The following is a 14,894-nucleotide window of genomic DNA, read 5'->3' as shown; positions in this document are numbered from 1 at the left end:
TCCTGCATAGTAACTTGGAATGCTGTTTGAACTGTTTGCTGCACCGTTATCCCTCAGCTTATCCAGATGAGTGCCCCATTTTTGCCTTTTGCAGTTCGCCCTCTTGAGATGGACCTATTTGACCTTTTTATTGTCCCATGAGTAATTTGAGTGTGCGCTTCCTATCAGGAACCAGGGAGCATCACATTTCTACCATTCCTCCTATTGCAAAGTCATTTTTAGTCACCAATGATACAGATTGTATAATTGCCAGTTGTTCTTATGTTGCTCTGGGTTTTGCTGAAGAGCAGTTATATTGGGAACTTTTCAAATGATATGTAAATGAAGAGAAGCAGGGGCCGGAAAAGCGGTGCATACGATTTTTCCATCCTAAGTGCAGGACTCTGCACTTGTTTAACCTCATTAGATTCTTTTGGCCCAATATTCCAATTTCTCTAGGTCACTTACCCTCCAGGGCTTGGAGTCTTTACATGCTTTCACAGAGCGAAGAGCACATGTTCCATGATTTCATAGAAGAGTTTTAGGGCTATTTTGAGTCAGGGAACTATGCTATAATGTGCTTTCCCCGTTTGAATTTGACAGGTGGAGCAACAGAGATGCACATTGTGACCCTCCTGTGACGAAGTGGGACTGTTCTTAATGTTTCCTCTGAATCGTGTGGGGATGCCTCAGTTTTCCCTGTGCAGTTCTTAAGTATCTAGGTGGGGGGACAAGGGTGTATGATCACTGCAGAGCCCTAAAGGGCAGGTGTGTGCAGCGGTCTGGACACAGAGTATGGCCGACACCCTGTTTCCTGGCAACTGATGGCCTAGGCCCTTCCCCCCTGCAAGGTGAGAGCTAAAGGGTTGGAGAACAAAGGAATCAGGTGACCACCTGGCCCGGGAAAGGAAGAAAGCCCAGAGGAGGAGGGGCTGGAGTTTCAGTTTTGGGGCTGGCTGGGACTTGGAGTGCAGACGTGGTTGTCTGGCTCACTGCCCCCCAAAATGGACCCAGCTGAGGGGTCCTGTTCTCTGCACCTGCAAGCTCTGTTTTAGACCATGTTCCTGTCGTCTAATAAACCTTCTGTTTTACTGGCTGGCTGAGAGTGACGTCTGACTGCGAAGTTGGGGCGCAGGACCCTCTGGCTTCCCCAGGAGCCCCGCCTGGGCGGACTCGCTGGGGGAAGCGCACGGAGGGGCAGAGGATGCTGAATGCTCCGAGGTCAGACCCAGGAAGGTGGGAGATGTGTGTCCTGAAGACAGGCTGCTCACAGAAAGGCGACTGCCCCAGAGTCCTGAATGGCTTCATGGGGAGCAGTTCCAGAGCATCGCCCAAGGACTCCGTGACACCTTCTCAGGGAGCTGAGGGCTGTGAGTCTCCTTGTTGCCACCTGCCATTAGGAAGAGGGACTTTTGCATTTGGCAGCTTGGATGTTCATGACTGAACTCACCCAGCCTATCAGCCACTCAAGCACCCTCCTCAGAGCTACAGCAGCCCTGCCAGTTGACAATAGAGGCACCCTAACCCGAGTTCCTTCAATATGTCTCCCTCTGGGGTCCAGCCCCGATCACCAGGTGATCTGGGATTTCTCTGAATCTCTCCTCCAGAAGCAATGGTATACCCCAGGTTACCAGTTTTACTGTTGACCACTGATCCTGTATCACACGCAGCACTTGAGTAAAGTTATCGAGCAAATGGAAATGCATTTAACAAGGGAGAGAGATTTAAACAAAACAAATGTGAGTGATGGAAAAAAGTTACAAACACAACAAAATCACCAAATGCAACTTACACTTTTTAATAGTTACCTTTCCTATCTAAGTAGATCCTCACCTCACACTTCAGTCTACTGCAGTGATCACTAGTCCCTAGGAGCCAGGGCCCTGCCTTTCATGAAGCACCACTGGTCATTAGGGATCTCCTTGGTGAATGGACCCAGAATGTTTTTCTCCACCCTGTCATAAATGGAATCCGTCTTTTGTCTTTATTCACAGAAAGGACTGTCTCCCTATTTTCATATTGTCCTTTTCACTTCCACAGGGTTTTGATGTCTATAGTTCGTCTTTGATAGTTTTCCATTAACTTTTCTGGGTTGATGCAATAGTTGACAATGTAGCAAGACATCACATAACTGGTTAGCAAGGGGTGGGTGACAATTCCCTCCCACTGGAAAGGGCCATCCCCACCAAGACCTATGATTGGGGTGATTCACTTACATGAAAATACGATATGGGCATAATTTTCCATGAACTTACATTACTCCTTAAATATGACTTATACACACCTCTCGCAGTGATTAGGAGTAACAATGATTTACAAAAAGAAAAGGAGGACTTGTGGCACCTTAGAGACTAACCAATTTATTTGAGCATGAGCTTTCGTGAGCTACAGCTCACTTCATCTGTAGCTCACGAAAGCTTATGCTCAAATAAATTGGTTAGTCTCTAAGGTGCCACAAGTACTCCTTTTCTTTTTGCGAATGCAGACTAACACGGCTGTTACGCTGAAACCAATGATTTACAAGCTTTCAATAGAGATCTCACTGCTATGTTTCCTGGATAAATATCATAAAATCAGTGTATTCGGTGTGGTGAGTTTGTCAGGTCTGAGACAGGAGTTGCTTGTAAATAACAGTGACTCCTTTGCCAATTGGTACCAATGAGCTTTTGTCACACATGCACTGAGCTATACCGTCCCACTCTGATAGAACAGAAAGGCCAGCACAAAAAATAGAGAAAGGAACAATAAGATACTAAAATGACAATGGTTGGAACTCTCCATTTCTCTCAGTCTTTGCATTGATGGTAAGAGCTGTCGCTACAGTTGAGGGACCAGGCGATCAGACAGCTGGCTCAGCCCTCCATACAAGCAGCTTTCTCACATACAGGGAGATGGGTCAAAATTGGAATTGATGTCATGACTTGCTTCCCATAGGGGATCAATCTGTCTAAGGCTATGTCTACACTTCAAACACTGGAAGTATTCTTCTGACAACCTAACACTGTCTACACTGGGGCTCAGGTCACATTAACTACTTCTCTCAGAGGAGTGGATTTTTCACACCCCTGAGAGATGGGGCTATGGCAACACAGCTTTTCAGCGTAGACCAGCTTTAGATGGCTTTTTGATATGAAAGGCAATGGAGTTCAGCCTTTTCCTTCATATTGATGGTTGACAATGGCAGTTTTCCTACCTGCTGGACACGTCCTATGACAGATGTCATGCCTCTCTGTTGCAAATTAGAGAAGTGGGGAAGTCAGTGACCCTTACAGTGTAAGTGGGCAAAAAGTTACACAACTTGTCTCGAGTAGTTTTCCTTTTAATAGAAATTGATTTTGAGGCTAGGCAAAATAAGTTCTATTTGAAATACAAAAAATTAAAATCTATACTAGTCCAATATTCTCTTATACACTCTCTCTCACACACATTCTCCCAGCCCAACCTTTGGAGCAAGGTTTTCTACCAGAACTTCTTACACTACAGGGGGTAAATTAAATCAAATTAACTTTTCAAGATTAGCCATCACTTCCTGTACAACTAAAAAAAACAAAAAACAAGACGACTTTCAGTATTCCAAAATCATTCAGATTATCACACAATTAGTCTCTTACTCTTTAACCAATAACGTCACCTATAATTTCATTTTCATTGGTAACAATAACATATTCAAAGATCACCAATTCTTGTCGTATGTTGGGATTAAAAGAAAACTCACTGCCAACAACTGAACCTTGGCTCAAGTTGTGGTTTGTTCCAATGTAGGTCCCAAACACTTCTGGGAGTTCATATATCTCAGGATCTTCTGCATTTGTGTTCGTGGAAGAGGTGTCCTTTGTGGGAAGGTTTGCATCATGACGAAAAATACATCTTTTCTCACTTTTTAATCTTTCAAAGTAGGAGGAGGGAGAGGAGAAGTGATGCAAATGCATAAAACACAAAAGAAAACTGTCTGGTCTACACTAAAGACATTTATCGGTATAACTTGCTGGAGGATTCTCCGTACCTTGAAGTCTTTAAACCACGATTTGAGGACTTCAACAGCTCAGAAATAGGTAAGAGGTTTATTACAGGAATGGGTGGGTGAGATTCTGTGGCCTGCGTTGTGCAGGAGGTCAGACTACATGATCATAACGGTCCCTTCTGACCTTAAAGTCTATGAGTCGAACTATATTGCTCAGGGGTGTGAAAAGTCCACACCGCTGAGCAACGTAGTTACGAAGCCCCAGCCCCCCGTGCAGATAGCGCTACATCAACAGGAGAGTTTCTCCTGCCAAGACAGTCGCCGCCGCTTGCGGGGCTGGGCTAATAAAGTCAAGAGGAGAGAGCTCTCCCATTGGCTTAGAGCATCTGTAACAGCAGTGCTGCAGCTGCGCCAGCATCAGCTCCATGGTGCAGTCATAGCGTCAGGCACAAAACCACAGACTCAGGACTCAACATGTGTGTGTCCTGAAGTCTGAAACTGGAGCCCGACACATTCATTGCCTCATTGGTTATCATCATCTCCACCGCCTCAAAGTCCTTGTTACCCAATCGGGTAGCGAGGGTGGGATCCACGGAGAAGGGACGTCCTATGAAGCACTCTCTCTTTGGATCAAAATGGTGAAGGATGATAGTTCTCAATCTAACCCTGGTATCCTTTGGAATGGTTATCAGTGACACTAAACTAGTAAGTGGGGTTGTACAAACAATTTTCCTGGTCACCATAGCTTCCTTTACTGGAGTAGAAACCAAGAACTGAGTGTGTACTCTTTTCACCCCAGTTCTTTCCAAATCCTTGGCCTTGGTTAGGGTAAATTTACACTTCTCTGAAGTAGAATCCTTTACAAAACCACTCAAAATATCAGCAGTGTTAGTGAGGAATGGCTCCCCAAGACATGCCCAGCTTTTCTTTAATTTGGTGGCACAGTTTCAGGCAAGGGCCTGGATACAGGGCAGGATCAGAATCTCCGTAAGTTACCAGAGCTGGAGATTCTATTCAAAAATAGCTATTTTTCTGCAGCTATTAGATTGCCCACACTGATTTTATACACATTTTAGCACATACAAAGGATAAATTCAACAAAAAACCCACTTCTATTTCCTCACCATCTGTGTCACGAAGGGCAGGATTCCTCATCACATAGGGTTAACTAGGAGAGATCTTTTGTAGGGCCTGGGTTACACATGATTTGGGAACCAAATACATGGGCATTTTGCCTAGTTCAAAGTCACTTACAGTGGAATTCTCTACCCAGATCATCTGAGACAATATTGACTTCAACAATTCAACTACACTGTGATCATATGTACTTCCTTCAGTTAGATGAGGTTCTGCTGTTGTTCACTATTTTCGAGTGGAGATTTTAAAATCACTGCTGTTCCTTTGTTAGGATGTCCAGAAAATTGGAGAGTTCTCATGTTGACAGAACTGCACTTGAACTTTCTCCATGTCATCATGGAGGAATGGGGAAAAAGCAAAGCTGAAGTGAGGAATGACCACTTTAGCAAACGGTCATTTGTCTGAAATTCTCCAATAGATCTGAGCTCCATCATATCAAACTGAACTAATATCCAACTGGGTGAGCAAACAGCACTCAAGACAGATAGAAACCCACATGACAGAGAGAGAATACATGACAGTGAAAGTGTCAAGTGAAATTCCAGAGCAGGTGACATCTGATTATTCAGAATCAGGACAAGAGATTCTCCCATCACATTCTCCTCTGATCCATTCATACATACTTCACTCAGCGCTGTCTCAAGAGTCAATTATGTTATTTTCAATATTTTCAGTATACTAGGATGTAAATAATGGGGGACGGGACACACAGCCACTTTGCCAGAAGTGGATTTGCCAATAGATGGAACCTGGGATTTAAACTCCAAATGACCACACTGTGTTTGGGATCCATTTGAATTCCCCTCCCAGGTCTTTGACACTTTCATCTCCAGTCACAGCGACTCTGATATAGCATTAAAAAAGTCAAACCATGATCTCCAAGCACAGACAACAGAGAATGCTTCATCACATGACACTTTGACATCACATGACATTCAGCACAGCTTATTTTATCAGCCATTTCAACAAAACAGAATCTAACGCATATCTAGCTAGATTACTTACTAAGTTCTAAGACTCCATTCCTTTCTGTTCCAGGCAAAAGTATCACACAGACAGAGAGAGCCTTTAAAGGATCTTGTCTCCTCATTGGTCATTTTGGTCAGGTGCCAGCGAGGTTATCCAAACTTCTTAACCCTTTACAGGTGAAAGGGTTTTTCCTCTGGCCAGGAAGGATTTTAAAGGTGTTTACCCTTCCCTTCATATTTATGAAACGGCCTCTCCCCTGTGTGGATTCTCTGATGTTTATAAAGGGATGAGCTCCTGGTGAAGGTTTTCCCACACTCACTGCATTCGTAGGGCCTCTCACCTGTGTGGATTCTCTGATGATTACAAAGGTCTGATCTTTGAATGAAGCTTTTCCCACACTCACTGCATTCATAGGGCCTCTCCCCTGTGTGGATTCTATGATGTTTAGAACGGTCTGAGCTCCTAGTGAAGCATTTTCCACATTCACTGCATTCGTAGGGTCTCTCCCCTGTGTGGATTCTCTGATGATTAGAAAGGGCTGAGCTGCTAGTGAAGCTTTTCCCACACTCACTGCATTCACAGGACCTCTCCCCTGTGTGGATTTTCTGATGATGAAAAAGAGCTGAGCTGTTCGTGAAGCTTTTGCCAGACTCACTGCATTCATAGGGCCTCTCCCCTCTGTGGATTCTCTGATGGTGAAAAAGGTGTGATCTTTGAAAGAAGCTTTTCCCACACTCAGTGCATTCGTAGGGCCTCTCCCCTGTGTGGATTCTCTGATGATTAGAAAGGGCTGAGCTACTAGTGAACCTTTTCCCACACTCACAGCATTCGCAGGGCCTCTCCCCTGTGTGGATTCTCTGATGTTTAGAAAGGGCTGAACTGCTAGTGACGCATTTCCCACACTCACTGCATTCGTAGGGCCTCTCCCCTGTGTGGATTCTCTGATGGTGAAAAAGGCCTGATCTTTGAATGAAGCTTTTCCCACACTCACTGCATTCGTAGGGCCTCTCCCCTGTGTGGATTCTCTGATGCTCAAAAAGGCCTGATCTTTTACTGAAGCTTTTCCCACACTCACTGCATTCATAGGGCCTCTCCCCTGTGTGGATTCTCTGATGCTGAAAAAGGGCTGATCTTTGAATGAATCTTTTCCCACACTCACAGCATTCATAGGGCCTCTCCCCGGTGTGGCTTCTCTGATGGAGAAAAAGGGCTGATCTTTGAATGAAGCTTTTCCCACACTCACTGCATTCATAGGGCCTCTCCCCTGTGTGGATTCTCTGATGGAGAAAAAGGCCTGATCTTTGAGTGAAGCTTTTCCCACACTCACTGCATTCATAGGGCCTATCCCCTGTGTGGATTCTCTGATGTTTAGAAAGGCCTGGTCTTTGAATGAAGCTTTTCCCACACTCACTGCATTTGTAGGGCCTCTCCCCTGTGTGGATTCTCTGATGATTAGAAAGGGCTGAGCTCCTAATGAAAGTTTTCCCACACTGACTGCATTTGTAGGGCCTTTCCCCTGTGTGGATTCTCTGATGAGTAGAAAGGGCTGAGCTCCTAGTGAAGCTTTTCCCACACTCATGGCATTCATGGGGCCTCTCCCCTGTGTGGATTCTCTGATGTACAGAACGGTCTGAGCTCCTGGTGAAGCATTTTCCACACTCACTGCATTCGTAGGGCCTCTCCCCTGTGTGGATTCTCTGATGATTAGAAAGGGCTGATCTTTGAGTGAAGTTCTTCCCACACTCACTACAAGTATTTTTCCTCTTTCTCCTGAGGATTTCCTGCTGGGTTGTGGTTTCTTTGAGGCCCTGCTGAGTTCCCCGACAGGAAATAAATTTACCCATTTTCTCCAACGGCTTGTTTCCCTGCTCTCTTTCTGGTCTGTGATGCATAGCATAGGATTTTCCCTGCTCATGACTCCTGGACACATTCCTTTTCCATCTTTGCGATAATTCTCTGTGTTTATCCACTTGCTCAACAATTTCCTGCTGAGAATTCTGCTCCTCTTTCTCACAAAGCATTGCATCACCTGCTGTGATAGAGAGAGAAACCTCAAACAGGGATGGAAAGGGGAAGACCAAACGAAAACAAGTGCTGGAGAGGGGTCAAATAAAAATCAGGTACTGAACTCCCCCAAACTCTTCCACCAAATAGGAGAGAGGAGGGGGATCAATTCTGCCTTCACATCCCATCCAAATTCACAGGGGGAAGGGAGGAAACTTCTGCCTGGTGTCTGCTAGGATCTATAGGAAGCCATGTGCTATATTTACCCTGAGGATACGACCTCTGCTAGAGACAATAATGAACTGAGAGACCTCCCAAGACTTTGTAGGGCATCCCAGATGGTTCCTTCAGGCACTTATAGATTCTGAGTTGGTTTAATGTTTCCTCACCTGTGCAGGGAGCTCTCAGGATCTCTCTTTCCTCTGGGACCCATGGCTCTTCCCCTTGTTCCAGCTGGGAGATCACATTAGGTTTCGAAATTGGAAACCCTGCTCAGATGAAACAAAACAAAGGACTTCAGTTGATGTCACAAGACTTTATCATAAAAAAACATTCTATTAATTTAACTTCAGTGCTTAGTGTGAGCTGGTGTGCCTGGGGCAGTCCCTCACTGCAAACACCAAGGTCAGGGCAGGCTGAAAAAGGGATAGCATATGCTCCCCAAACTGGTGGTTAACACTGAAGTTAAACTGAACGACCAGTCACAAACTGCTTCTCATCACCCACACTGGTTACCGAGAAGCTGAAAAAAGAAATTACACAGCCCCCTTTATTGCATTCCAGTTCTCTGAGTCCCAGTCAGCACCTAGGTCCACTGCAGTCAGAGATTATTTAAAAACTCTGCTCACAAACAAAATGTTCTTCTGATCCCAAAGGGTTAGCACCAGTATCAGGTCACGATAGCTTTGGGTCTTACCGAAAATACCATGCTGCCAGCCAATCCTCTGGCATCTAAACTAAAGGTTTAAACAAAAGAAAGACAGAAAGAAGTGAAATGGGAAAGCAGTCAGGTTCATTCTGAAATCTATATGTCAGGTTCTTAGCAGTACTGGTGAGTTAGTGGCTTGAAAGTCCATCTGGACCACAGCCACAGCTTGGATGGGTCATTCAGTCCTTTGTTCAAGGCTTCAGTTTGTAGAGAAGTTGCTCCAGAGGTAGGAAGAGGGATTGAAGACAAAAGGGAGATGATGCAGCTACCCTTTATATGCCTTTTGCCATGTGGCTTATACTTCCTGTGCCCCAAACACAAGTTTCACAGCACATGGCATGGAAAAGCCTTGGAGTTCTCAGTACACAGGCGCACCTTTGCATGTCTTGCTGACTCAATAGGTGTATCCCCTTGGTCCTTTCCATGGGCTCATTGTACAGCTGATGACCCTGGATGGGCCATCGAACAGGCTAGGCAGTGCTGACGCCAACATGTCTGGGGGTGTCACCCAGAAACACTACACAAGTCTGGAAATACAAATATACCCTACATCTCTGTATCTCACAATACAAACAAGGTGATACAAACAGAAACAAAATTATCATACTTGGAAAATCACAACATTTTCACTGACAGCTTACATGGCACATCTAGCATGATTCATTACAATTTTATCATATTGGTATTAATAATAAAATAATAATAATATAAAGAGTCTCACAACTCCACATAGTGTCACACTGAGTAAACCAGTGAATTCCCAGGACCAGCTCCCCAGGTCCTTTAAGATGCCAAATACCCACATATCTGCTGGGAACACATACAGACAGACATTGTGTCAGTCTGTACCCCTATGTTCACTCTTCTGGAAAATTATGATCAATCTGGGACATAGTATGGTTTGTGAGATATCATTTGAAATCACATAACCTACTGAATATTATCCTCCTGTTAAAACGCAGAGCAACACTGTAAGTAAAGTTATGAGATTTTACTGTATGATATTACTGAAAAGTTATAATTTTGGGGAACACCCACAGACCTCTGCCCTCAGAGGCCTCAAGGCAAACAGCTGGTCAAACAGCCATTCTCCAGCAGTGGGAAGGTGTGAAGAAGACATTTAAATTCCTTCAAAGGGACCACTTGAAGCTCATATCGACAGACAGCCTGTCACCATCACTCAGCTGAGAACAGAATTTGTTTCTAGTACAAAGGACTGAACTATAAAAAGAGGTGAGGAAAATGCTTGAGACGCTCTCTCTCCCCTCCCTTTCCCTCTGTTCATGACAACTCCTGAAGAAGTGAAGTTGGGCGGCAGGGGCAAGTTAGGGGAGTCCTGGCTGAAAGGACAGCCACCAGCCTGTCTCAACATATGGTGAGAGAAACATTTGCTTTGAATCCGTTTTAGCTTGTTAAGTTAGATGTTAGTTTCTGTTTTATCTTGCATTTCTTTTGTAAACAATTCTGACTTTTAGGCCTCATTACCTGTAGTCACTTAAAATCTTTTTTTTTCGGTAGTTAACAATTTGGTTTTATTGTTTTATTTAACCAGTGTGTTTGGATTAAAGTGTGTTGGAAACTCCATCTGGAATAACGAGGCTGGTGCATGTCATTTTCCACTGATGAAATGACAGACTTCATATGAGTTTGCATTGTTCAGCAGTGTGCTGGACAATGCAAGATGCACATTTCTGGGGGAAAGTCTGGGAGCAGAGAATTTTCTGAGGTTCTCCTGTGGTGTACTGTAATTTGAGAGTCACTGACTAGCAGCAGTCAATACTGTGAAGCTGGGAGCGAGTTACATGCTGGAGACTGTGTGTTAACCACCCAGGAGTGGCTGTTCTCACAGTAAAGCAGTGTAAAAGGCACCGCAGGTTGGGGAACTGAAGGGAAACAGCTGTTCAACAGTCCAGATTGTACTGTGGTTAATGTCGCAGATGCTCAATTTCAAAGGGTCTCCTAAAAACACACAGAAAGTAAATCCTTCTCCCAGAAATCGAAGACTCCAGACAGAGGGCAAGTCTCCCTGCCATGATTTCTTGCCGACAGAAAAGTCCAGAGACAATGAATCAGTCCTGGAGAAGCCAGGAACAGTAAGCATGGGCTGGTGGGGTTCAGTGGAGAAAGGGAACAGGAAGGGAGGGATATTACTGAATGCAGGAGCTCAGCAGTACTACATGTCAGGATAGCACGTATTGCAGCCCATGGGAAAATATAATCCCAACTATACATATAAAATGATAGGGTCTAAATTAGCTGTTTCCACTCAAGAGCGGGATCTTGGAATCCTTGTGGATAGTTCTCTGAAAACGTTCACTCAAGTTGCAGAGGCAGTCAAAAAGCAAACAGAAAGGGATAGATAAGACTAGAGAAAATACCATATTGCTTCTCTATAAATCCATGGTACACCTATATAAATAAATAAATCCATAGTACGCCCACATCTTGAATACTGCATGCAAATGTGGTTGCCACATCTCAAAAAAGATATACTGGAATTGGAAGAGGTTCAGAAAAGGGAAAAAAATATGATTAGGGGTATGGAAGAGCTTCCGTATGAGGAGAGATGAAAAAGACTGGGCCTTTTCAGCTTAGAAAAGAGACGAAAGGGGGTATGAGAGAGGTCTATAAAATCATGGCCACTCTCGAAAGACAGGACACTGGGCCACATGGACCTCTGGTCTGACCCAACGTGGCCGCTCTTATGTACTAGGGAATCTAGTGAGCGCAGTGTAACGGGAGGGAGTAGGAAAATCCCTGGGTGTGGAGAACACTGGGAAATTAAAAGCTATAATTCAGGAGCAACAGATGCTAATTAGTCTAGAAAAGCAGAATGTGAAAAATAAGAATCGGGGTTATATGACAATCAGGTAATCAAAAATCCAAGGAGCCTGCAGAGAAGAGAGGTGGTGGCTATCACACGTGCGGATGGAGAAGCAAAACTCTCCATGTCTCAGGAAGTTTCACTACCAACATAAGCCATTTACACACGCTGCAGTGCAATCCAGACCAGTGAGGATTTCTGTCATCTGTAATCCTGGGTGAGATTCAATGTTTTGCTGTTGGAGCTCCCCTGTCTGGATAACCCCAGCCAGCATTCAAGGACGCACTGAGTGTCTGTGTGATAAGTAGCCCTGGACCAGCAGCTCTGACTCCAGCAGCCTGCTTCTTACACCCCAAGCACATTCTGGTTCGGGTGGAGGAGGCTCAGGGTTTCAGAGAAGGCCGGGGGTAGGAAGCTTCTGTTGGTTATGCTGGACCTAAGCCCCAGTTTTACTTGAGCAAAAAGAGATATCTGACACTGTGCGATACTGCTCCTGTGCTCTGTTCCCAAAGTGTTCTTCAGCAGGGGAAGGTCTCTGGTCGTGTGTGTGTGTGTGTGACTGGCATATTGGGGTGATGCTGATACAGGACAGAGCAGAGATCCCATTGGGGGGTGGCGTGAACCGTATCTCTTCATTTCCCCTTCCAAGAACTGAGCGGACGGGAATCCTTACCCAGCGAGGTCACATTCTTATAGTTCTCCTGCATGACATCTCTGTAGAGAGCTCTCTGAGCAGGGTGCAGCAGAGCCCACTCTTCCCTGGTGAAATACACAGCCACCTCCGCGAAGGTCACCGGACCCTGAGAGAGCAAAAGTCCAACACTCAGTACCTGCTGCCCCTCTCTTTGTGTGGGAGAGGAGCCAATCAAATGGAAGCTCTGGGTGGATCACGGTCAGAGTCCCACCCCCACCTCGCTCAGAGCATCCTGGAACCACCAGGGTGAGGGGACGAAGACAGAGCCCCTCCTCTCTCCCACCAGATCCATCACACACCTACTAGTCAGAGACTGATACAGGAGATGGAGCCCCTAGCAGGGTCCAGGGACAGCTCCTTGGTAGGAAGTCCAACACGCTCCTCAATGCAAGGAGCTGGATATGAAGGGAGGGGAATCTCCCCTAAGCCTGACTGGTGGGTGCCCCCTTCACATCTCACGGCACCCGCTGCTTAGTCGGGTCAGGCTCCCGCACTATGAGTCTGGTTAGTTTTCCTAGCCCCATGTAGGTGGGTTATTTTCTGTTCAACAAATTAGAGCATTTCCACCTCCCAACCTCATGGGTCTGCTCCCAGAATCTAGGCCACTTATTAAATAACTCCCAGCAGGTTTGCCACCCTCTGTCCTCCTCCCTTTCTCCACCTTGTGAATTTCCTGCCCTGGTCCAACCTCCAAACCAGACTGTGCAAGCCTTCCCATCTCTGGTGTATTTGCTGTCCCTCTCCCTCCAGAAGGAACCCACAAAACTCCCCCATAATCCCTACCTGAGCTGGCTCCACTGCAGCCATTACTCTTCCCTGTCCCATGGGAGGATGGGAGGAGCTGGAGTGAAGCATGGACGTCGTTCTGCAGCCTGGGAGGGTGAGAAGCGTAATTGTGGGGGTTTCAGAACAGGCTTTACTTAATTTCACATCAGAATTCCCCCAGGGCCCTTTCCCTGCAGACAGACATCCTAGATTCTGCCGTGCTGGAAAAATGCTTGAGCTCTTTATTTCAGTGTAGACCTGGCCCCTCCTGCCAGGCTAAGCCCACAGAGACATTTTTAACCTCCCTTCTCCCTCCCCCCACCCCGTAACAAAGTCTCTCAACACAATGCTAGAAAAGAGCAGAACCAAAGGAGTCACTCTGGGGGATTCCCTCGGACAGGGACCCCACGGCAGCCACAACCGTGCAGGGGGAATATGGAGTCAGGAACTGGCTTTTCCTCTGTCTGATCCTTTTCTCGTTCACTGGAAAGTGATTCTGCCCAGGGATGCTGCAACACATGTGTCTGGGTGGAGTAGAGCTGGAAATCTCTCTTCCCACTCATTTCTACCACTGCCCCTTTCAGTCTCTCCTTCCCCGTCCCTGCCTCTCTGGCTGGGAAAGTCCCATTCCTGGGTTCTTTGGAATCCCACCGCTGGATTTTCTCCTCGCAATTGCTAATGGAAGGAGAAATGAGGAGGCGCTGTTTGTGCAGAGTCACTTTCTTGCCAGTCCCCAGCACTTTCCCTGAGGTCTTTCAGTTACATGAACTTTGTGGCTCAGATTTTGTATTAACAGAGCCCAGGTCTACTCCAAGGGGCTAGTACCAGCTGGAGAAAGTCAGTACCTGGGCTGGGCAGAGAAGAAGCTTTAATTAAGGTCACTTCCCAGCACAGAAGCCCCGCTAGGGTAGCAGCAGCTGCTAAACCTGGTCTCCCGGATCACAATGGAGGCTGCAGCGTCTGACCCAGGAAGCTGAACCCCAAAATCCTTAGGAGAGAGGGACAGAGCTTTTGAGCAGCCTTCCCTCCTTTAGCTCTCTGGGGAGAGCAGCTAATGAGAGCACCTCCTTACAGGGAGAATTGCTAATCTCATTTGCCCCACTGTTCATCTGGAGTCACTCCTTGTCTTTCCATACAGTGAGTCTGGATTAACAATGGTCTCAATGAAACCAGATTTCACAAAGGATGAGTCCAGAATGCTGTGGAAGAGGTCACTGTGTGGCAGTGCTAACCCGCTTCTCACCTCCCTCACCCCCCAGATCTAGAAGGATTCGGGGCACAAATTTTCCAGAAGGTCCTGCAGTTTTCAAGAGGGGAGAAAAGCAAAATCTGTGATTTCACCTCACAGTGTTTGATGAGTGGATAGAAAGTTATCACAGTGACTGGGTATGTGGCTCGGCAATGCTGGGCAGCGCTTGGAGCCAGGATTCTGGCACAAGCTGATCAGAGAGAAGGAGCATGCTTAGTAGCAGCCCCCAGAGCCTCTGCCATGCCGTTTGCCATTTATTTTCATGTTCAAGAATCTGAGAAAAGGTGTAAATCTGAGATTTTCTTAGTATTTTATAATTAAGAGAGACAGGGAAAATCTCAGGGTATATTCAATTAGAAATAGACAACTAGAGAAAAAGTGGGG

The 14,894-nt window shown here is 45.9% G+C and overlaps 1 protein-coding gene across 1 annotated transcript in view; it reads right to left on the bottom strand.

Annotated features, from left to right (window-relative positions):
- Positions 1-2,423: 2,423 nt before the first annotated feature.
- Positions 2,424-14,894, bottom strand: part of LOC141998582 (uncharacterized) — a 48,887-nt gene continuing 36,416 nt past the window's right edge. Inside the window, 2 exon segments of the mRNA XM_074971453.1 lie at positions 2,424-7,765; positions 10,061-10,067. Of these exon segments, the coding sequence (XP_074827554.1) occupies positions 6,256-7,765; positions 10,061-10,067 (1,517 nt within the window). The 3' untranslated portion in view covers positions 2,424-6,255.

The sequence above is a fragment of the Natator depressus genome, chromosome 14 (assembly GCF_965152275.1).
Source record: "Natator depressus isolate rNatDep1 chromosome 14, rNatDep2.hap1, whole genome shotgun sequence".
Taxonomy (NCBI): domain Eukaryota; kingdom Metazoa; phylum Chordata; order Testudines; family Cheloniidae; genus Natator; species Natator depressus.
The sequence above is the reverse complement of the archived record's forward strand: the minus strand, read 5'-3'. Positions and strand labels throughout refer to the sequence as shown.